Below are 25,089 nucleotides of genomic sequence, written 5' to 3'. Positions count from 1 at the left end.
GAGCTTCTCCAATAAATCTGACTTGATGTCAGGAAGGACAGAATGCTTCACTACATACCGGGCCAGAAGTGCCTTCCACACTTTGGGAAAGCTTGGCTGCAACCTCTAACTTCATGTACTTTACTACACACACTGCCCTTACAATACGAGCAAACATATTTCCACAAAGAGCAACTCGCTTGCCACAATGTGCCTTAAAGGTAACCTGACAGCTTCTCCAAGCTCCCCATACTGTCACTATGCATTTATTGCTACCCTGTACCCTTTCTAACAAGACTATACCTTATTAATTACTGCATACATCCCTAAAACCCCACAAAAATATAAATGAAGTGGTAATATGCCAATTAGCCGGTGACTAGTTGTGGGGACATAGTTTTCCCCTAGTTTTCCCCTAGTCATCCCCCTAACCGCATTAGCTGATTACCAAGCTCAGTGTCAATTTTGCAAATCTCTCCTTCCCCGACAATGCGGCCCATTAAACCCAGCTTCATCGTTGCACTTCGCCAGCCCAAGGAAGCAGCGGTAATAAAGGACAGAGCAAGCAGAGACAATGGTATCGGCTGCCTCCCTGGGCATGTTCAGTGCACCAATAAAGTCGGGGAATGTACACCAGGGTTACTGCACATTGGGAGGGAGGCAGAGATTTGCAAAGCGCAAACAGCGATGTCACTCTTACAAATCATATCAGTCACGCCCACAGGGGCATTAAAGATTAGCGGGATGAATGAATGGGGAAAATATCACTAATTAACATATCAGTTATAAAATGGATTTTTGGTATATACAGTAATCAATAAGACTATAAAATGGCCTTAATAGGAAGGATAAAATATATCAAAAAATAGATGGTGGAAGTTTGGGGGGGGGGGGCTGAGAAAGCCTTCAGGTTCCCTTCGACAGTGCCACTTTAAGAAAGCCTACACTATGTACAGATTACAAAGAAAGAACGGTTAATAAGTTGTCTACTTGGTCCAAGAACAACAAGTCTAATCTCCATTAAAATATGGCTACCGCTAATGCAAATTAATGAAGATTATTACTTTTTGGGGTAGAGGTAGACTAAAAATAGTTAAATAGAAAGTGCAGATGTAAAGCCTGTAATACACCCTGTTGTGTATCCATGTAAAATGTTGATTCTCATTTTTAGAAGGGAGTCGTGCTGCAATAGAAACAATTTTTTTTAAACACCTGGGCATATGACATAGAAGTGGAAAGGTGATTTGGTTTAATACAAATTTGGTTTCAGAAGTTAAACAATATATTTGTATAATACAAGTGAATAATTTAAATGTGAATAAGAAGCTACTATATCTATGAACATTGTTCACTCCATTCCTAAATTCTGTGACCCTGATACACAAAGAAACAGTAAATAGGTCAGCAAACCTATGTGGGTGGTTAGTCCATAGAGCCAATAAACTCATTTATGAAATAAATCAGGTAAGAGAAAGGTGGAAGCACTGCACCATAAAAGCATTGTGTGAGTCAATCTTTAAAAAAGTTATAGCCCTCAAAAATGACCAAAAGATACGATTTTTCCTATAGCGTTGGGGTTATATGTAATACTTGTAAACATATTTTGGGCCTTTGAAACATTGTATTTAAAGAGGTTCTCTCCTAGTTCTCATGGTTGCTGGAGATGGGGTATGCTCCTGAAGACTGACAGTCCAGATCAGCGACATGGTCGTGCTGCTGGTCCAAACCGAGTGCTCTCACGGGCTGACAGCTGAGACCGTTTCTGCAGCACGGGAGAAGCACAATGGAGTGAAACCACTAGATCCAGCCAGCATCAGAGAAGTACGAGCAGGCCCTATAGCAGTGTTTCCTAAACTCCAGTATTATTTCCCCCCCAGATCATGTTTTCAGGGTTCTCTTAGTATTGCACAGGTGATGGAATTATCAAAGAATCAAAAGCTGCCCCAGGTTGTTTCGCTTCCACAATACTAAGAAAATCCTGAAAACATGATCTGTTGGGGGGGTCTTTGACAATCTGGGAAACCCTACTCTAAAGCATAAAGTCTGGAAACTGTGCATGCTCCTAGTCAATCGGCGACTCAGACCGTAGGGTGGCCAGTAACTTTGGCAACAGGCTGTACACTACAAAATTAAAAATCCCTCTCAACAACGGAGAGGATTTCTAAATGAGCTACATTGCAAACTAGCTCGTTTTTAGAAGCACTTTGCAGTTTTACCCATATAAGAACTTGAGACAACCTCTTTAAAAAATTCTTGATCTCAAAGAACAGCAGTTCCTGCAGAGGCTACAGTAGCTGCCATTTACTCTAACCAGAGAACGTTTTCTTAGATATTCCTTGGATAGATACCCAGGGCAGGTGGAGTAATCTGTCACGTAGAAAGATAATTAGCATTCATTAGCTGCAGTCTAAAAATTCCAGATTTTCATTCGGTTCAGTCTTTGAAGGCAATACTGTGTGGCTGGCACTGAGAGGATAAACTGGACTGTCCTTCTGCTAACACAAAAACAACCGTAACCGACAAGTCCAAAAAACGTCACTTTTGCAGTAAAAGTAATAATCCTATTCAGTGCTGAGGGAGGAGGCACGCTGTAAGAAAAGAGAAAAAAAACAGCATTTATACAGATTAGCATAGACTAAGGTTATTACAAAAAACAAAAACTGGCCGCAGTCACAACCCATCCTAGTTACTTGTCAGGATGGGTTGCGCCCCAAGAGACATGTCAATGGTCAGGCTGAGGACCAGTTTTGTAACTGATCTGCTCTCAACCATTAGGCAGGAAAAATAAAAAAATTTTTGTCTCCCTGAGCAAAATTGGCTTTTTTCGCCACCTTCTGTACTGCTCCATGCTCCTTTATTTTTTTTTTTCCTTCTTTCTTATTTATTTTAATATAGCGCTAACATATTCCGCAGCGCTTTAGAGTTTGCACACATTATCATCGCCGCCCCCTATGGGGCTCACAATCTAAATTCCCTATCAGTATGTCATTTGTAAACCTGTTCTGCTCAAACTGTACAGTAATGACATGAAGAGTCGCTTGACAAGGGGCAGGACTAAAGCAGAAGAAAAAAAAAAAGTCAGCACTATCAAATGAGAATTCGTTTTCCTTTTTCTCTCCTACTGTGAGCCGATTGGTTATGTTTGTTCGCAGTGCAGCTCCCCTGACATTAAAAACACACATTTTGAGCGGTGTGTGGAGTTTCTTCAGACGCAACCCATCCTGACAAGGCTCAGATGGGTTACAGCTAGTGATGAGCGAATATACTCGTTACTTGAGAGTTCCCGAGCATGCTCGGGTGTCCTCCGAGTATTTGTAAGTGCTCGGAGATTTAGTTTTCATCACCTCAGCTGAATGATTTACATCTGTTAGCCAGCTTGATTACATGTGGCGATTCCCTAGCAACCAGGCAACCATCACATGTACTTATGCTCGCTAACAGATGTAAATCATTCAGCTGCAGCAAGAAAAACTAAAACTCTGAGCACTAAAAAAAATACTCGGAGGACCCCCGAGCACGCTCGAGAAATCTCGAGTAACGAGTATATTCGCTCATCACTAGTTACAGCTTTAAATATGTTACGGCGGCCATTTTTATGACATTCTCAGAATAAAAATTAAAGTTAAAAGGAAACGCAGCTGACTAACTTATTATGTGAGGTGATGTATTGCTGAGGGTGAGATGCAGCTGGTAGATCTGACCGAAGTGATAAGCCACACAGTCCTTTGTCTAACAGCAGCACATTTAGTTTATGTGGATTTAGTTGACAAATGAGTGTTAAACTAAGCTTATTTTTATATTTTATAAAAAGCCACACATTTTACGAATTGTTCGAATACTTCGTCTAACTACACATCTAGAAACCATGAAATAATGTGTAACACCAAGGAGATGATGAAGAAAAAAAAATAAACGGTTTCATGCATGCCTGCATGACAAAACATCTGTGCAACATACACGAGATGCAATCCATGACTCTACTACTACGAATATATTCATATCTGCATCTCAGCCTCTAGATTTTGTGATTTGACAGGAAAAATATTTGACACATTGGTAAAATGTGTCTGAACCTCTTGTACCCTATTGTAGGTCACTGGTGTGATGTCACGCTACAGCTCCACCACCTTAAGAGAGAAACTACGAAAGACTTGAACAGAATCTCCATCTTTCTGCCAATCTAGAGCCATCCAATTTGGCTATGGCTAAAGAAACATTTTCTGCAGTTACTACCAGCTATCACCATATATGCTTATTTCCATGGTGGTGGTGGAAAATGGTGGGAGTGCAAGAACTGACCCTGCTGAGGTTCGCCACGTTCCTATAAGTTTGTATGTAGAAGAACACACATTTTCTTTTTACCTCATGATTTCTTGAATATTTACATCACTATTCCAGTTCTTCTCAATACCAGGTACATGTCCCATCCCGACAACACCAACAACAATAGATGGCACACTTTTTCTAGACTCCGCTAAAAAGAAAAAAAAAAAAAAAAGTGAATAATATGCAATTAAAATTTGAGCATCACTAATAATTAAATATAAGCCTATTCACATTTATAGTAAAAAACAAAAAAACAAAAACAAACACAGAATGCGGCTTAAATAAAATGCAAGCATTGGACATTAGAGAATTAGGGTGGAGGAAGACAAATTGACTAAATATTACAATTCCCCGTTTGCTCACATCTCCGAGCTATTGCACATGTGGTATGGTGTCCCCTGCTGTACTTTCGATCCCTTCTTAGAACATGCACCTAATATTTTCAGTGATGATGGGAAGAAGCCACTTAGTGCTCAGATTCTTGGATATGCGCACAATTTTCTTAAGGCAGGTCAAAAACAATGCGCTTTAGTGGAAACCGCTTCCAGAAACGCTCCTTCTGTGGGGAGTTTCATGAGTTTTTCATTTCATGAAAGGTCTTTAAATTTTTTTTCTCCTACAGCATAATTTTCTTCTTTCATCAAAACCTGACATGGAAGAAAAATACTCAATAGACTTAAAAACACAGGAACAGCAAGTGGTTTTAGAATGGAAATTAATAGAAAGACTGTCTGGTTTGTTTTTTGTTTGAAAATTGCTAAAAAAAAAAAAAAAAGCCAGTCATTTTTTGAACCACTACAAAAGACTTCCCAAAAAACTATATGGTCATAGCCTTATTGGCCATGTTTTGCTTTCCCCTTTCTTGTAGCACATAGTTTTATTGGCTGCACTGCATGATAGCAGAAGCCAGTCCACTGCTCATAAGCTAAAGGTAGATTTTTTTAGTTCGCTTTTTGTCACCTACACAAAAATAGGTCATCTTGCCTGAATTTGTTAACAGTATTTAGCGATATCCTCTAAAGAAATCATTTTAACCATAGGTAACAGATTGAAAAGTTTAGCATTGACTGATGGGAAAGTGTTTCAGACATGCTCTGTAATCTGTGCAGAGATCACTGTGCAGGGATGGAGAAAACGCGAGCGGTGATCATCTCCTATTATAAATATTGGATAATGTGTTACCCATATGTAGAGGTCATCTTTCATTGTACGGTAATTGTGTTTTTGATGATAATGAGATGACTACTGAAAAGTGATCGCTACACAACAGGAACAGTCAGTCTATTGAGGCTCAGTGCGGAGTGAAAACTGCAATACATTTTAATATTGATAGCAATATAGAAAATGTAATAAAACCATCACCAGAAGATCATAAAATGAGTAAGATTTGTAGATCAGTGGTAGTTCTGTTTAGCAATATTGCCAGTAGTACATTCATATAGATAATATACTCAAATATGGTTGCGTGTTTTTTTTTTCCTTTGGCCTCCTTCACACATCAGTATTTCCAATACATATGCAGACACTTACACTAGCATACCATGATCTATGGGGCTGCGCACATGTACATGTGTTCACACGGACAGAGTGTCCATGTGGCAACCATCTGCTACAATTGGAGACATTTTGTGGTCAGACCACGCTCCAGTTATTTTTTTTATCTCTTCCATATCTTACCAGATGCTCCTGTGCATGGAGATTGAATGATAACCTTCTCAAAGATAGCCTATGCCCCACTTTTCAGCTTTTGATTTTCCACAAAAATGTAAAAATAACCAATATATTTCATTCAACTTCACAATTGTTTTCCACTTGTTGATTCTTCACCAAAAATTTACATTTGGTATCTTTATGTTTGAAGCATGATATGTGGGAAAAGGTTGAAAAGTTCCAGGGAGCTGAATACTTTAGCAAGGCACTGTAGGTTCTGTAAACTATAAAAGAGCACTCTATGCAGATGATCTACATATATGTCTTAACCTCGAATGTCCGTACCCTCCTTAATAAAAGAGTTTGAGTAGTTTACTTTTGATAATTAGCTTCCTACGTAATTTCAAAGTCTGAAGCCCTAAATAGATCACTTTCTCATGAAGAGGTTAACAATGTGATGGACAGCTTGCCTGTCAAATGGGAATTGGACACAATATTTTGGAGTGTTCATCCCTTATGATTGATTCTTCTAAACTTTTTGCTCTTAATTATCAAATACTCCTGGATCGATCGCTTAAAGACCACGTGTCCTATGGTAAACTGAAATCTTGGTCCAGAAGAATGAATGTTATCAAAATGGATATCGTACCTCGCTTCCTATATATTTTTCAAACCACCCCCCATCTCTCCCTCCCCGTACATTTTTCTATAAGCTTCATCCCGATTAGGTTTGTTTGCGATAGATCTAGACCCAGAATTGGCATGCAAACATTAGCCCGTACCAAATCTATTGGTGGAGCTGGTCTCCCCAATTTCAAAACCTATTTCAAAGCTTCCATCCTAGTTTGTTTCTTAGACTTGCATTTTCACTCTTCTTGTTCAAGCCTAACCCACTGCTTGGTTGAAGGTTTACCTATCCATTTGAACCATCTCCCCTTTAATACATATTCCTTTGTCAGACTGCTTAATAGACTTAACCAAGGAGGCACTTAACCCCTCAAGCCTGTTTCAACCTTCATGACCCAGTAACATTTTAAAATTCAGACCAGTGTCACTTTATGTGGTAATAACTCGAACGCAGCAAATGTTTTTTTCGACACATTGGAATTCATGATCGCGGTAAAATTTGTTTGCTATGACTTATGTTTTTTTTACACATGTAAAAAAAAAAAAAAAAAAAAAAAAAAAACACGGAAATGCTTTTGAGGCACAGTGGAAAACTCAGAGAATGGTGTGCAATAATTTAGTGCAGATTTTACGGTTATGGTTTCCGGGTGCAACGACCCAAATGGGAGTCAAAATAGCAGAAACCCCATTTTACAAACTACACTGCTCAATGAATTTATCTAGGGGTGCATTTATCATACTGACACCACAGGTGTGTCATAATTTAATACCATTGGGCGGTGAAGAACAAATAAAACAACATTTTGGTGGTAAAAGTGTAATTAAACCCAGATTTTACATTTTCACAAGGGGAAATGGGTAAAAATTGCACCAAAACGTGTCACACAATTTCTGCTGAACGTGGAAATAACCCATATGTGGCTGTACGGTACTATTTAACCACACAGCAAGACTAGGGAGGGAGCGCTCTTTGCCTCTCCATACATAGAGCCCAAAGTGCTAGAAGAGCCCAAAGTGCTAGAAGAGCAAAAAAGCAAGATACTCCCTCAAGTGACCCCATTTTGGAAATTGTGCCCCTTTGAGAATTTATCTACAGGTGTAGTGAATTTTTTTTTCTCCTTTTTTTGGGGGGGTGGGGAGTTGGGGGTGAAGCATAAGAGTATACAGATATTACAGCAGGGGATCACAGCTAATTCTGTGAGATAAAGCATTTCACTGCCTGTATGTAAACAATGTTTTACCTCAAAGAATCAGCTGTGATCCCCTGCTGTAATATCTGTATATACTCTTTCTTCCTTCCCAGCCCAGGGGCTGTGGTATGGTCAGACCATGTCCCTGTCCGGTTAGACACAGCAAATATACAGTACACAGCAGGGGCACATTTATAAGATGATCTCAGCACAGAAACATTTTATTTAAAGTACATCCAATTGTGGAACTTTATTATTCCAAGATCTACTGAAACATATACGGCGCTGTGGGAGCTGCGTTCTCGCAAACCTTCGTGTATGTAAGACGCTGCAATCGCGGGGGCTCACACTGATCGCCGCCAATCGGGTGCGGGTGTCAGCTCTATGCGAGAGCCGACACCCTGCAGTAAACGCCCACGATCAGTGTTAGCTTTAACCCTTCTGATGCCACTGTCAATAGAGACAGCGACATTGAGGAGCATTGCACAGGGAGTTAGCTCCCTATGCGCTTCCATCGACAACGCGATAGAAAAAAAAAAAAAAAAAGGTTGTGTGCCCGAAAATGGTACCGATAAACAACTCGTCTTGCAAAACAAGAAGCTGCTAGATGACTGTCTGCCGAAATATAGAAGAAAAAAAAAAAAAAAAAACTATAGCTGTCTAAATACGGTGATGCAAAAAACTATGTTGTATTTCTGTAATAGCACCAACAAGAAGAATAAAGTCGCCTAATCACTTATACCGCACAAGGAACGGTGCAAAAGAAATAAATAGAACCAATTCTCCTGCTGCTGATTCGTTCATTCTGCCTGCCCAAGATCCCAGTAAGGCTCAGCTCACATTTATCCTGCGCGCTGCGCTGAGCACTTGCACCTGGATTTCCATGTAAATCTCTGAAATACATGAATCAGAGAGAACCCCCAGCGGAAGATTCCCTATAATGAGGCTCTTCTGAAAAGGACAACGTTGAACAAAGGCCAGACGGAGTCCAGAGTAACTCTGCTGCCTCATTATAGTAAATGGATCCATTAGGTGTTTCATCTTTTACGTCACGAAGATTTAGATGGAAACCCCGATGTAAGTGCTCAGCATAGAGCACTGGACAAATGTGATCTTAAATGTTATGCAAAATGTTCTCAACTCAATCCACAAAAAAAAAAAAAGCAAGTTTCCACCCAGTTCTGTAGTCTGTCCATGGAAATATAGGGGGCTTCCACGTTACTGGTAGTGCAAAGGCTCTGGCAAAAGCGAAATGGCTCCTCGCCCATCAAAAAAATTCAGCAAATTCTGCAATCTCAAATCCAAATGCCCCCCTCCCTTCTGAGCCCCAGTGTGCCTAAACCACATTTAGCACCAACATGTTTGGCATTTTTGAAGTGATGAGACACGCACCCGTAAATTAGGTGGGCTCTCCAGAAGCATGAGCAGGTCATAATGTACTGGTCACTGCAATGGAAGTTTGCAATTTTCACACAGCAACATCCACTATTGCTTGTTTCTGGAAAACACTCATAGTCAAAATAGTCACTACAAGGGGTATAATTTACAAAATGGGGTCACTTGAAGGAGAATTCTGCTTTTCTAACTTAGAGGCTCTGTATATGGAGTCCGCAAATTATTCTAGGAAAATCTGCGCTCCAGGAGGCAAATAGCGCTCCGTCCCTCCAGTGTCTCACCGTGTGGCTAATCAGTACTGTACAGCCATAGATTGGATATTTCTACATTTGGAAGATATTGTGGGCAAAATTTTGGTGCCATTTTTACCCATTTCCCACTATGAAAATGTAAAATCTGGGGCCAACACACAATCTTGGTGGTAAAAATGTAATTATTTGTTCTTCACTGCCCAAAGGTATAAAATTCTGTGCTAAACCTGTGGTGTCAATATAATTACTGCACCCCTCTCTTATGGGGAGATGGGGGGGGGAGAGATCTGCTGTTCTGCCACCTCAGGAGTTCTGCCAAAGTGACATGACACCCTCAAGCCTGGCGCTCCTTCCCTTCTGAACTTTGGACTGTGCTCAAAAGTGGTTTTCGACCACATGCCCATACTCTGCGTACTCAGGAAAAATTGCTCAACACATTTTGGGGTCCATTTTCTCCTGTTACCCTTACGAAAATGCAAAATTTGAAGCTAAAGATTTTTTATTATTATTTTTTATTTTCACAGTTCAACATTATAAACTTCTGGGAAGCACCTGGGGTTTCAAGGCGCTCACCACACATCTAGATAAGTTTTCTGAGGGGTCTAGTTTACAAAATGATGTCACTTGTGGGGGGTTTCCTCTGTTTAGGCACATCAGGGGGCTCTCCAAACATGACATGGCGTCCGCTTATACCAGCAAATTTTACATTCAAAAAGTCAAATGGCGCTCCTTCCCTTCCAAGCCCTGCTGTGCGCCCTAACAATGGGTTTTTTCCTCACATATGGGGTATCCGCATGCTCAGGAGAAATTGCACAACAAATTGTATGGTCCTTTTTCTCCTTTTACCCTAGCCAAAGTAAAAAATATTCGGTCTAAACTAAAATTTTGGTGAAGTTAAAAAGTTCATTTTTTCATTCCACATTCCATTAATTCATGTAAAGCACCTGAAGGGTTAATAAACTTCTCAAATGTGGTTTTGAGCACCTTGAGGGGTGCAGTTTTTAGAATGGTGTCACTTTTGGGTATTTGTCATATAGACCTCTCAAAAAAAAAAAAAAAAAAAAGTTTTGTAAATTTTGTTGTAAAAATGAGAAATCACTGGTCTACTTTTAACCCTTATAACCTCCGTTGATGTAAAGTAGACATGTGGGAAAAGTTAGGTATTAACTATGATGTGTGACATGACTGACTTAGGGGAATAAAAATTAAAAAGTTTGAAAATTGCTAAATTTTCAACATTTTTGCCAAATTTCTTTCACAAATAAATGCAAGTCATATCAAAGAAATGCTACCACTATCATGAAGTACAATATGTCATGGAAAAGCAAAACAAACAAAAAAAATCTCAGAATCGGTGGAATACACTGAAGCGTTTAAGAATTAAGACCTCAAAATGACAGTGGTCAGAATTAAAAAAAATAGGCCTGGTCAGGAAGGTGAAAACAGGCTTTGGCGTGAACAGGTTAAAATGAACTTTTGTTTGTGGGAAAGTCTTAGTTACTCACCGGTTAACGGTGTTTTTCGGAGTCCATGACAGCACTACGGAGAGAGGGGATCCGCCCTTCAGGAACAGGAAACCTACAGATACATAAGGGCGGCACCTCTCCCACGCATCAGTTGGTTTACAGAGCACAAGAGGACCACCAAGGTTAATAGCATACATAATAAACAATGATACAAATAACTAACTATTCACTACCCGTGAATTATATAAATAAAGGAAGAGGTGTACACCCAGAACTTAAGAAGACGGGAGGGTATGTACAGGTGCTGTCATGGACTCCGAAAAACACCGTTAACCGGTGAGTAACTAAGACTTTATCGGTCGTCCATGACAGCACTACGGAGAGAATTACAGAGAGTAACTAACTAGGGAGGGACTACAGCTTGCAGCACCCTTACACCAAACGAAAGGTCAGAAGAGGCACCCAAGTTCAATCTATAATGGTTATAGAATGTGTGTGGAGAAGACCAAGTAGCAGCCTTACAAATTTGGTCGATCGACACCTCCAATCTTTCTGCCCACGAAGCCGCCATAGCTCTAGTGGAATGCGCTTTTAGACCTTCAGGCGCCGGCTTGCCCTTTGAGATGTATGCCAGCGAGATAGCCTCCCTGATCCATCTAGCTAAAGTAGATTTTGATGCCCTGTGACCCTTCCTACTACCCTGATAGGACACGAATAGGGCGTTATCTATCTTCCAGGGATCAGTTACTGCCAGATATTCCAGGATACATCTTTTTACATCTAAAGTGTGTAGCTTCCTTTCCTTATCGTTAGTAGGATTGGGGAGGAAGGATGGAAGAACTATTTCCTGTGTTCTGTGGAACCTGGACACTACTTTAGGAAGATATGCTGGATCAGGGGATAGTATCACTCTATCATCCCTAAGCTGCATGTAAGGGGGAACCCTGGATAATGCTTGGATGTCGCCTATCCTACGCGCCGATGTTAGGGCCACCAGGAAGGCTACTTTAAGGGATACATTTTTAATAGAGGCTGATGCAATTGGCTCAAATGGGGCCTCTGTCATGGCTGAGAGGACTAGGTTCAGGTCCCATGGCATGACCCTATTCTTCACCATTGGCCTGGACCGTTTTGTCGCTCTGATGAATCTGCTGACCCAGTGATTCTCAGCAATGTTGCAGCCAAAGAGGGCCCCTAAGGCTGATACCTGCACTTTAAGTGTATTTGGGGATAACCCCATATCTAACCCTTTCTGTAAGAATTCTAAAATCTGGTCTATTGGTATTGACTGACCAGCTATTACCCCCGAGTTTTGAAGGAACCTCTTCCAGATCCTAACATAAATCTTTGTGGTGATTATTTTTCTGCTCTTCAGCAGAGTGTTAATGAGGCCCGGAGAGAACCCCCTATCCTTTAACAGCGCCCGCTCAAAATCCACGCCGTCAGATGAAGGCCAACCGCCCGAGGATGGTAGACTGGGCCCTGGGACAGGAGATCCGGGATGTCTGGCAAGACCCATGGGTCGGATATCGACATAGCCCTCAGGCATGGAAACCACGTCCTTCTGGGCCAGAAGGGGGCAATTATTATCACTGTGGCTTTGTCCTTCCTGATTTTCCTCACCACCAGAGGAAGTAGAGACAGGGGAGGAAAGGCGTAGGCTAGCCTGAAGTTCCAGTCTATGAGGAGGGCGTCTACTGACAGAGGATTTTCTCTGGGGTTGAGAGAGCAGAATTGTGCCACTTTCCTGTTTTCTTTTGTGGCAAACAGGTCTATTTCTGGTTGACCCCATCTTTCCACGATGAGGTTGAAGATGGAGTCGTTCAGGGACCACTCCCCCTGCCTCAATGTGTTGCGGCTTAAGAAATCCGCTGTAGTGTTTTCTGCCCCTCTTATGTGAAGAGCCGTCAATGAGAGAAGATGTTGCTCTGCTAGATGGAATAGACGATCTGCTACGCACATTAGGGATTTGGAACGAGTCCCGCCTTGGTGATTTATGTATGCCACGGCGACCCGATTGTCCGAGAATACCCGCACGTGGTGGCCCTGTAGATAGACAAGGAGTGATTTAACTGCCTGTTCCACAGCCGTTAACTCCTTTAGGTTGGAAGACATTTCTATCTGATCCCGATCCCAAAGCCCCTGGATCAATGTATCCCCCATGTGAGCCCCCCATCCAGAAGGGCTAGCGTCCGAGGTGACTATACGAGTTACATTATATTCCCAGGGGACCCCTGTGGACAGGTTCTCTTGGACTAGCCACCATCCGAGGGATATAATAGCGTCTTGGGATAGGGTCATCAGGCTCTCCAGACATCCCCCCAACCTTTTTTGTTGTAACAGCACCTCGCCCTGAAGTATCCTCGTATGATACTGGGCCCATCGGACCGCTGGAATACAGGACGAGAGAGAGCCCAACAGAGACATGGCTCTTCTAAGGGACATGGTGGGGTTTTTAGAGGCATTCAGCACCTGAAGGTGCAAGCGATCAATTTTCTCTTGAGGCAAACGGCATTCCTGAACCTGGGAATCCAGGGTCAGGCCTAAAAATCGCTGCACCGTCATGGGCTGTAAGCGTGATTTTTTGACATTTAGCATCCACCCCAGACGCTCCAGAGCAGACATCACTTTATGTAACTGTTCCAGACAGTGATCCGCCGTTTTACCTACGATAAGGAGATCGTCCAGGTAGGGGATTATTAGAATGTTGGACTCATGCAAGTGAGCCATAACCTCCGCCATAACTTTGGTAAACACTCGAGGGGCGACCGATATACCAAAGGGGAGGGCCCTATACTGGAAGTGTCTGATTACCCCATCCAACCTTACCGCCACCCTCAGGTATCGTTGGTGACCTGCATAAATGGGGATATGGTAATAGGCGTCCTTCAAATCCAATACTACCATAAAGCAGTTTTTAAACAGCAGCTTTATTGCGGTGTTAATAGTTTCCATCTTAAATGATTGGACGGTCAGGAAATTATTAAGAGCCCTAAGGTTAATAATTGTTCTGAAGGAGCCATCAGGTTTACTTATTAGAAATAGAGGAGAGTAGAATCCTCTACCCTGTTCTCCTTCCGGAACCTCTGACAGGACATTCTTACTGAGCAGGTCGTGAACTTCTGCTTCCAGGGCCGCCTGTTCTGCTGGAGAGGACCTGAGTGGGGTAACTCTGAAGAAGTTCTGAGGGATGGAGGAGAACTCTAGCCGCAGACCCGTAGCTATTAACCCCAAAATCCAATCACTACTGGAGATTTTGGACCAGGCCGGGTAGAAGGCAGATAGTCTACCTCCCACCGGGGCGACTAGTCATTGGGGTGGTTTTTTGACCTCACGGGATGGCTCCTGACGTCCTCCACCTCCAAACATAAATCCAGTACCTTTCTTCTTTTTCTCATCCCATCTGCTCTGGTCTCTGGCTGGTCTCCTCCGAAAGAATCTTTTCCCTGTGAAGGGACGCCTGTAAGAGGTAGCTGGTAGATTGGGAAACTTTTTCTTCTCGTCCCCAGCTTTCTCCAGCAGTTCGTCTAGGACTGGACCAAACAGGTATTCCCCTTCGCATGGGATAGAGCACAGACGGGATCTGGATTGAAGGTCACCTGGCCAACATTTCAGCCACAGGGCCCTGCGTGCTGCGTTTGATAGTCCGGCCGCCCTAGCCGCCATTCTTGCCGAATCCGCAGATGCGTCCGCGAGAAAGGCAGTGGCATTCTGAATTGTTGGCAGGAATTTCAACATAGAGTCTCTGGAAACACCGCCTTCCAACTTAGACCCTAGCTGATCCAGCCAGACCATCATCGATCTGGCTGCACATGTCGCAGCTACAGCAGGTCTCAGGGCACCCGCCGACATCTCCCATGTCCCTTTAAGGAATGAGTCAGCCTTCTTATCGAGAGGGTCCTTTAGGGAAGCCATGTCGTCGAAGGGGATAGATGATTTTTTAGACGCCTTAGACACCGCTGCGTCCAATTTCGGCGCCTTATCCCATGTATTCACCATGGGGTCCTCAAAGGGATATCTGCGTTTAAAGGCAGGTGGAAAAGAGCCTTTCTTCTCCGGTTTTTTCCATTCCCTTTTGATGAGGTTCTGGACCTTGTCATTGAGCGGAAAAGACCTACGTTTTTTAGGGTCTAGACCGCCAAACATTAGGTCCTGTGTAGAGAGTTCTGGCCTTTCATCAGCCACCCCCATGGTGGATCTAACTGACTTAATAAGTTTGTCCATTTGGTCCAATGGGAAACAGAACCGGTTAGACTCCTCTTCCGAAGAGGACGCTGAGGAGACAGAGGCGTCTGACTCATTCTCCCTACTAGGGCCAGCGGACAAATCCGACTCTGAGGCGCTAGGCTCCCTTCTTCTTTTGGAAGACTCCCCCCGGGACAGGGATTTCAGGGAATCTTTCACCTCCTTCCTGATAATCTCCCTAAGGCTTGATGTGAAATCAGGAGACTCTTCCGCCACCTATGGGAGCGGAGAAAAAGGCTATGTAATTTATCTGGCGCTACCGCTATCAGTGTTCCCATCAATTTATTTCCTACCGTCTGCCGTACACACGACTGACAAAGTCTCTTAGGGTAGGCGTCTGGCAAAGGGCAAGCGCATAGCGCGCACTCCTTGTTTTTTGATTTACCAGCGCTTTTTTTCCCCTACGGAAATAAACATAGGAAAAGACTGCATCAGGGTACATTCACGAAGATCTCTTACCCAGGCAGTAGCGGTAGGTACCGGATTACTGGGGGGTCGGTCCAGATCCTTCTGCTTAGATCTGCGACTGGTCTGGTTACTGCGTCCGCGGGTCTTCAGCTGGGGGTTCGCATGGGACTTCTCCGAGGATCCATCCTGCTCCTGCTCCAGCAGACCGACGGCAGCTTCCGGCTCATCCATAGCTGCAGATGGGCTCACAAGCAGTGCTGCAGCATTTTGTTTGGCTATAAATAGCCCTCCCCCGGATCCGGAATCAGTGCAGGTGTGTGGCCAAATCCACCCCCCCGACTTGCAGGTGACTGCTCCACCCCCCCCTGCACCCAAACGCCCCCCCCCCGCCCCCGCCGCATGCAGGACAGCGGCGTTTTTAGAAAAAAACCGGCCGGCGTTTGACTTCCGGTTTTGGCCCCGCCCCCTGCGCGTCACTTCCGGTTTCGGGCAGAACGCTCAGAAACGTGCCCGGAAGCCTGGGAACGGCGCCGCCGGACCCCCCAGCCGCCCCCCCGCTACGCCACCGCCGCTTCCACGGCCGCAGCCCAGCGGTGACCGCGGCAGAGGCCGGCGTCCGACCCCCAGCTCCGGTCCCGAATCGAAAGGAGCACACAGGACGCCGCGCTGCACCGCACCGACGGGGAGAGTGGGGAAGACCTAGGCCCAGGGGGGAGAGCGGACCCCGGGGGGGGACATACTCACCTGCTGACCACTGGGGATGGACCTCCTCCGGACGTCGCTCCACACTGCACCGCTCACTGTTGTGGAGCCCTACCCGGACCCACCGTGGCGCTTCCAGGGACCCGCACTGCCCGAGGTAGGAGACCCCCTCGCTACCTGGGTCGGACAGCCGGCCTGGGTATTGATAGGAGAAACGAAGTCGTATCTGCAGGGAATCCTGTCCTCCAGGAACAGGAAACCAACTGATGCGTGGGAGAGGTGCCGCCCTTATGTATCTGTAGGTTTCCTGTTCCTGAAGGGCGGATCCCCTCTCTCCGTAGTGCTGTCATGGACGACCGATAAAAACCCTTTGAGTTATTCTCATTTAATACACTACAGGATAGGTTCACATCCAGGACACTTCTATGGTTTGAATATTTACAATCATGTTCCTTTTCATCCTCTTTGGGATCATGGTCCATTCCAGTCTGCCCTCACCATTTTTTCAAAATTTGTTCTTGAAGGATTCTCCACCTGGTCATTCAATCTCTTTGATGTACAATGGTTTGATCAGAGAAAAATGAAAAAAAATTGGGATTTCAACGGGCTTGGGAGTGGGATCTGGGTATGGGAATACCTTCAGGAGTCTGGGAGAAAGTATAATTATTCACTCAAACTTTCTGCTGCTTGCCTTGCTCAGGAAAAACCTAAAAAGATCCTTACAAGGTGGAACCATTACCTACCAACATTACATGCCAGAGACATGCTGGCATTGTGAACTTGAATAAAAGGCAACTATACTTCACATATGGTGGGAATGTAATAGGACTAAACCCTTCTGGGAGGAAAAAGTGTTCTTAAACTATTATTTAGCAACTGGGTGTAGGGTGGAGAACAGCAATCTTGTTGCTTTTCTTTCCATTCTACCCTCTCGAATAAGCTATCAAAAGAAAGACATACTTAGCTTCTGCTTAACAGCAGCACGTTCAGTGATTCCTCGGCACTGGAAGTCATCTCAAATAGTTACTAAAACCGAACGTTACACTGAAAGATGAACATTTGCCGAGTGGAAGTACTTGACAAGAACTGACAAATTTCTAAAACACTTTTCCTTATGAGGACTTTAAGGGTTCCTCTTGTTCTTTTTATGGTTGAGAATGTCATAACTTATTTTGCCTACTTCTCCCACGTAGGACATTTGCCTCTCTATTTCAGGTTTGTCCTGCATGATCCAACTATTTAATGCAATACGTTCTAATTTCTGGTTTCTTATTTGTAAAAATTGACCTTTAATAAAAACAGATTAAACATTAAATCAAAATTTTTTGTGTGTTAAACATATTTAAAGGATTCCCTTTAAACATGGCACATCTTCAAGGGAATCTGTCAACAGTTTTTTTGCTATGTTATCTGAGAGCTCCATAATCTAAGAGTAGAGAGCGCGATTACAGAGATGTGTCACTTATTAAAACAGCAAACCTCAACCTACTAAGTACTTTAATCATCAGGAGACAACAGTCCTCATGCCTCCTAGTCCAACCAAGCCTACAGCACTGATTAGCAGCTTTCTGTCACTACATAACGCACACAGAAAGCTGTCGTGTCGGCGGGTTATACACAGCTAAACATCTGAGGTCTGCTAGATCTACAACAGATTCTATTATAACTGCTGCACCTAGTGAACTAAGTGATAATTAGATATCATTACCATGGATGTCACTCCATTCCTCCTATACATAGCGCCTTACCTAATACTCCTCAGGTAAGCAGCAGTGATAAATGTGAAAGATAATGATGGCTTGTGGCGGTTATCGGACTCATTGTGAATGCAGATTTATATGGATATCCCTGATCAGGTTTATGACGCCATAAGCAACAGATCAAGAGTCAGCGATTAAGAGAATAAGACTAGTAATTACTTTCAGAGGCACGAGGTAGTTCGGTTTTTCTAGCCGCTTGCTTCAACATATAGGTGAGATAAAGGTCTCTCTCCGAGACTATAGTACGGTGGAGATCAGGAAATTCACCAATCATTTCGGCCATCATCTGCTCCAACAAATCCTTCTGTTTGCATTTCTCCACGTCATCCTCACTAAAACAACAATCAAAATTCCAATATAAAAATACATACATACATACATACATACATACATACATACATACATACATACATACATACATACATACATACATACATACATACATACATACATACATACATACATACATACATACATACATACATACATACAGCTCTGGCAAAAATTAAGAGACTGCTGCACAGTTTTATAAAAATCAGCTTCTCTACATGTCTGACTTCCATTCCAGTGTCAGTTGAATTCCAACCAGAGGACACCTCATTTTACTTAATGTGCTTCTGATTAGGTGATCACCTGAACCAAATCTTATTCAACAAAGGAAACTATACAAAACACTGCTGTGGTGTTCACAATCCTCTTGCAATAGGACAAGCTGGATGGCAAAACAAGTGCTAGTAATATCCCAAAAGTAAAAGGAATGAAAAAATAACAACCATGCCAAAGGAGTTAAAAAGAAAAGTCTTGAGTGAGGAAAAGGGCTCAATTCTGGCTTTACTAGCAGAGGGACACAGTGAGCGTCATGTTGCCTCCATCCTTAAAATTTCTAAGACGGCAATCCATTACATCAAGGTCAAGCAGCAGACATTGGGGACAACAAAGCTATAGACCGGCAGAGGGCAAAAGTGACTCTCCACTGACCGGGATGACCGCCTTCTTATTTGAAAGTCACTCAGCAACCGCAGGATGACATCAAGTGACCTACAAAAGGAATGGCAAATGGCAGCTGGGGTGAAGAGCACGGCAAGAACAGTTCGTAATAGGCTCCTAGAGGCAGGACCGAAGTCCTGTAAAGCTAGAAAAAAAGCCTTTCATCAATGAGAAGCAAAGGAGAGCCAGGCTGAAGTTTGCCAAAGACCATAAGGATTGGACCATAGAGGACTGGAGTAAGATCATCTTCTCTGCTGAGTCTAATTTTCAGCTTTGCCCAACACCTGGTCATCTAATGGTTAGACGGAGACCTGGAGATGCGTACAAGCCACAGTGTCTTGCACCCACTGTGAAATTTGGTGGAGGATCGGTGATCTGAGGATGCTTCAGCTGTAATTGGGCAGGTTAATCTTTGCGAAAGACAAATGAATCCAGCCGCCTACAAGGTTATCCTGGAAAAACAGTTGATTCCTTCTGCTCAAGCAATGTTCCCCAACTCTTGAGGACTGGTTTTTCCAGCAGGACAATGCGCCATGCCACACAGCTAGGTCAATCAAGGTGTGGATGAAGGGCCACCATATCAAATCCTTGTCATGGGCAGCCTAAACTCCAGACCTGAACCCCATTGAAAACCTCTGGAATGTAATCAAGAGGAAGATGGATAGTCACAAGCCATCAAACAAAGAACTGTTTACATTTTTGTACCAGGAGTGGCATAAAGTTACCCAAAAGCAGTGTGAAAGACTGGTGGCAAGTATGCCAAGACGCATGAAAGCTGTGATTAAAAATCATGGTTATTACACAAAATATTGATTTCTGAACTCTTCCCGAGTTAAAACATTAGTATTGTGGTTTCTATATAATTATGAACTTGTTTTCTTAGCATTATTTGAGGTCTGCGAGAGCTGCATTTTTTTTGTTCTTTTGACCATTTCTCACTTTCTGAAAATAATGTATTGCTTGGAAATTCGGAGACATGTTGTCAGTAGTTTATAGAATAAAAGAACAATTTACATTTTACTCAAAAATATACCTATAAAGAGAAAAATCAGACAAAATGAAAATTTTGCAGTGGTCTCTTCATTTTTGCCAGAGCAGTGTATAGCTTTTTCTCTTGTAGGATAGAGAGATAGAGATATAGAGATATATATATATATAATATATATTATATATATATATATATATATATATATATATATATTATATATATATATATATATATATATATATATCTCAATTTATTTATTTAACACACACACACACACACACACACACTCTTCAAAAAGTAAGCCAGTCTTCTGTACCTGATGGGATCCGATAATGAACACAGACCCCATGCGAGCTTGACCTTCTGCCAGAATGACAGTGCAGCAATGGCTCTCTTGAATGTTACTGGGATAGGTCGGTCTCCGAGGTGAAATTTGCAGAAAGGCACTTTGCTGGCCTGCAATGTTACCGATATAAATAAATGTTAGTACCATATTTAGGACAACTGATTTTAGGGCAATATGCATATGCTAGGATTTTAGAAGGCTCTTTACAGGAGTCAAATTGAGTTAACTTATGTATCAGTATGGCTAACACATCGATGTTTAACAACAGGATATACAATGAAAACAAAATCAGTATACAAAGCGCATACATCAAAAAGCAATACAAACAGAGAAGATTCTCACAGATATATATTTTGAGATATATTTTACACACACATTTACACTTTAAAAGCAATCTGTTAGCAGGTTTTAACTATGAAATCCCAGAGTGACATGATGCAAGTTCAGAGACCCAGATTCCAGCGATGTGTCACTTACTTGAATATGTATTGCATTTAAAAAAAAATAATAATAATCAGTGTTTTATCAGCAGGATGTTATCACTAGACGAATAGTTGCCTCATGCAAATTAGCTGACTGGCAGCCCACAGCCAATCAGTAGTATGGGGTGCTGTTATACAGAACTCAGCATTCTGAATAGTAGTAGATCTGCAGCAGAGAAAACTGAATTTAAAAACAAAAAACAAAAACAAACACCCAGTAAGTGATAAATCACTGGAATCAGGGTCTCTGTCCTTACATCATGCCACTCTCGGATTACATAGCGAAAACCTGCTATGATTACACTTAAAACAGCTTTATATTCCTACATTCTAGCAGTATGTAACAGACTCACCTCTTTAAAAGCCTCTCTGAACTCCCCACCAGGAGCCATTCCTAGCTGTTCCGTGATGTGAGCAGACACCTTCAGTAGAAGCATTTGCATGAGGCCGGACATGACTCCGTTCTGGCACAAATATAAAGACATGTGGGGGGGAACCATGAAGCAGGCAGCACTATACATACTATGTAGAATGATAATGCTAAGCAGCACATTATTTATAACTAGATGGTGGCCCGATTCTAACGCATCGGGTATTCTAGAATATGCATGTCCACGTAGTATATTGCCCAGCCACGTAGTATACAGCACAGAGCCACATAGTATATTGCCCAGACACGTAGTATATTGGGCAGTCACGTAGTATATAGCCCAGCCATGTAGTATATTTAACAGCCCATGAAGTATATTTCCCAGTCACGTAGTATATTGCCCAGCCACGTAGTATATTGCCCAGCCACGTAGTATACAGCACAGAGCCACATAGTATATTGCCCAGCCACGTAGTATATTGCCCAGCCATGTCGTATACAGTACAGAGCCACATAGTATATTGCCCAGACACGTAGTATATTGGCTCAATATAAAATCGTAACAACTCTTTATTTGAGAATATATATAACATAGAAATAAAACACTTGACAGACAGGTTACATTAATAGTACGTGTATGGCGTGCCACAACTGGGTTCAACGGACATACCTACAGCTGTCCATCAGTGGCAGGGCAGGAAATGACGTCACGAGGGAGATTTTCCCCGCCTGCCTTGTCCACCGGAAATGCTGGGAGTGATGTCTATAGTGCGCTCAGTGATGGCGGTGCGCATGCGCCAATTATGGCGGTTCCTTCTATACAGCTGCCATCTAGCTTTAAAACACAGGCCCGGGCATACACACAAATACGACCCCCCGAGGAAGCCTAACGCGAAACGCGCGTCGGGGCCGCCGGACTGACACCAGCACCGAGATATTCGGGTAAGACGGGCTAAGCCTTCTTTTGTTACTGTGTACTGACCTCTATGGCAAACAATTAGGTATGGCAGTATACTTGGCTGGCTACTTGTGCCATACACATCCATATGACTGCCTGCTATTAAACTACATGTATATGGAGGTATATTAATACATTTAGTGATTTACCAGGTAGTGGTGGTGTCCATCTGCACTATGCACTTTAAATGATACATGATATACCTCATGATGGTTCTCACCTGCCCTGGTCAATCACTGGCTTTTTCTGTCTCCCTGGTGCTACTGTGAGTGTCCTTTTGTCCGCCATACACGTACTATTAATGTAACCTGTCTGTCAAGTGTTTTATTTCTATGTTATATATATTCTCAAATAAAGAGTTGTTACGATTTTATATTGAGTCTTTTGGGTGGATTTATACTCCGTGGTTTGCTATAGGAAATTATTAATAGTGGAGTCTTGCCCTGTTATTTATTAATTGTCCCTGATAGGGTGCAACCCTATGGTAGGTCTGCACTGATATGCATCAGTGGTGTCTGTATTTACGTAGTATATTGCCCAGCCACGTATGTCACAGGTTAAAAAAAATTACAAATCTATATATATAATTGTCTAAGGGGTACTTCCGTCTGTCTGTCCCGGATATTCATTGGTCAAGGCCTCTGTCTGTCACGGAATCCAAGTCGCTAATTGGTCGCGCCAGCTGCCTGTCATGGCTGCCGTGACCAATCGGCGACGGCCACAGTCCGATTAGTCCCTCCCCTGCAGTCACTGACCTGCGCCCGCTCCATAATCCCCTTCCCCTCCAGTCACCGCTCACACAGGGTTAATGGCAGCGGTAACAGGCCATGGTGTAACGCACTCCATTACGGCTGCTATTAACCCTGTGTGTCCCCAACTATTTACTATCGATGCTGCCTATGCAGAATCAATAGTAAAAATATGTCATGTTAATAAAAAAGAAAAAAAACTGCTATACTCACCATCCGCCGCCTTTCGCGCTCCTAGCGACGCTACGGTGACCGCTCCATGCAAGCGGCAGGTTCCGGTCCCAGGATGGTATGCCCGAAGGACCTTCCATGACGTCACGGTCATGTGACCGCGACGTGATCACAGGCCCTGCGAGGACCTTCCATGACGTCGCTGTCACATGACCGTGACGACCGCAGGCGGCAGCTTCCGGTCCCAGGATGGTATGCCAGAAGGACCTTCCATGACGTCATGGAAGGTCCTTCTGGCATACCATCCTGGGACCGGAAGCTGCCGCCTGCGGTCGTCACGGTCATGTGACCGCGACGTCATCACAGGTCCTGCGCGCCTGCGCGAGAAAGACCTACCATGACGTCAAGGTCATGTGACCGCGACGTCATCACACCCTGGGACCGGAAGCTGACGCCTGCACCGCGCACAGGGCCAGGACTTCAACGGGCCTTCGGAGGGTGAGTATATGTTTATTTTTTATTTTAACTCTGTATACTACGTGGCTCTGTGCTGTATACTCCGTTGCGGTGCAATATACTACGTGGCTGGGCAATATACTACGTACATGGCTGGCCAATATACTACAATATACAAGAAGGACCTTCCATGACGTCATGGTCATGTGACAGCGACGTCATGGAAGGTCCTCGCAGGGACTTACAGCACGTGAAATGAGTACTGAGCACGACACCAATTTTCTAAATATATATCTAAAGGTGCTATTGACACAAAGTTCTCACCAGGTGTCTGCAACAACCCATTCAATCCACACAGGCAAATAATTTATGGACAGGTATGATTTAATTTAAGTCATGTGCAATAATGAAAAATGACACAGGAAAAAAAAAAAAAAGGATTAACAAAGAAAGGAGGTGCAGAAAGCAATAGCACTATCAATAATTAGAAAGCAATCCCGCCACTAAAGCTGTGCCCACGTTGCGTTTTTTTATGCATTTCCCCCGCGTTTTTGCAGCAGCAGAAATGCTTAAAAAAACGCATTCCCATGCAATCCTATGGGATTCCGCAGTTGCTGTGCCAAGCTGCGGATTTTCCGTCATTTACAGACATGCATGGTTGATTTATGTACCTTTGTGGGTTGTTACAGACATCTTTTGAGAATTGCATGTCAATAGCACCTTTAGAAATAAATTTACTTAGAAAATTGGTGACAAGTTCAATACTTTTTTCACCCCTTGCATTCCTACTTTCAACCTTAACTATAACACTAAGTCCACATAACACAAAAGTATAATTTTTATAGAAAGAAATAGCATTTTAGAGAGCAGCATTCCCCTGGAGAAAGTAAACTTTTGGAAAGCGGCAAATGGCTTAGAAATACTTACAAGAAGATGTAATTGAACATGTTACTAATTCTAAAGACGGCCATACAATTCAAATAGCTGTTGGCAGAACAAGCATGTGTTCTCAGTATATAGAGCCGCTGTCTCTCCCTTCTCTAACATCTGCTGCAGTGAGACAAGCTAGACACCAACATACACATTAGATGTCTACATTTGTCCTATTGGGTTTGGGCGCTATTCTACTACTGTGTTGGCCTCCTTAAAGGGAATATGGCCATCTCAAAAATTTGGGTTTAACACTTTCATGAGTATTTATGTAATGCTCATAAAAGTGACCAGAAAACTATGCACCAATGTACGGCACAGCCATTTAAGGGACTGCAAGAGAGCTCCGACTTTCACAAAATTACTGAGAAGAGAGATCACCTTTGAGATAGAACAGGTTCTATATTTTACATTTAGGATTGCACGACCTGTCACATTTCGGTATCAGATTGATATGCAGGATGTTGGATCTTTTAGAAATACCTGTTTAATTGCTTGATGAAGTTTTTCCAAGTTTATTTCTTTGGCTTCTTTGAGTAAAGTCTCTTCATCCATCTTTAACATGGATACTCTGTACTGACACAGTTCAACCACCACTACATCTGGCTGAACCTCTTGTATGGTCTAAAAAAAGAAAAATAAATATATTGGTG

At 43.0% G+C, this 25,089-nt stretch overlaps 1 protein-coding gene across 1 annotated transcript in view; it reads right to left on the bottom strand.

Moving 5' to 3' along the window:
* Positions 1 to 1,211: 1,211 nt before the first annotated feature.
* TRABD (TraB domain containing) overlaps positions 1,212 to 25,089 on the bottom strand; it is a 68,175-nt gene continuing 44,297 nt past the window's right edge. The window contains exons 5-10 of the mRNA XM_077264898.1: positions 24,920 to 25,060; positions 21,156 to 21,266; positions 20,291 to 20,430; positions 18,159 to 18,331; positions 4,342 to 4,453; positions 1,212 to 2,567 (exon numbers count right to left, since the gene is read on the bottom strand). Coding sequence (XP_077121013.1) covers positions 2,387 to 2,567; positions 4,342 to 4,453; positions 18,159 to 18,331; positions 20,291 to 20,430; positions 21,156 to 21,266; positions 24,920 to 25,060 — 858 coding nt within the window. The 3' untranslated portion in view covers positions 1,212 to 2,386. The remainder of the gene's footprint in view (positions 2,568 to 4,341; positions 4,454 to 18,158; positions 18,332 to 20,290; positions 20,431 to 21,155; positions 21,267 to 24,919; positions 25,061 to 25,089) is intronic.

The sequence above is a fragment of the Ranitomeya variabilis genome, chromosome 5 (genome assembly GCF_051348905.1).
Source record: "Ranitomeya variabilis isolate aRanVar5 chromosome 5, aRanVar5.hap1, whole genome shotgun sequence".
Classification (NCBI taxonomy): Eukaryota; Metazoa; Chordata; class Amphibia; order Anura; family Dendrobatidae; genus Ranitomeya; species Ranitomeya variabilis.
This window is presented reverse-complemented; position numbering and strand designations above follow the sequence as displayed.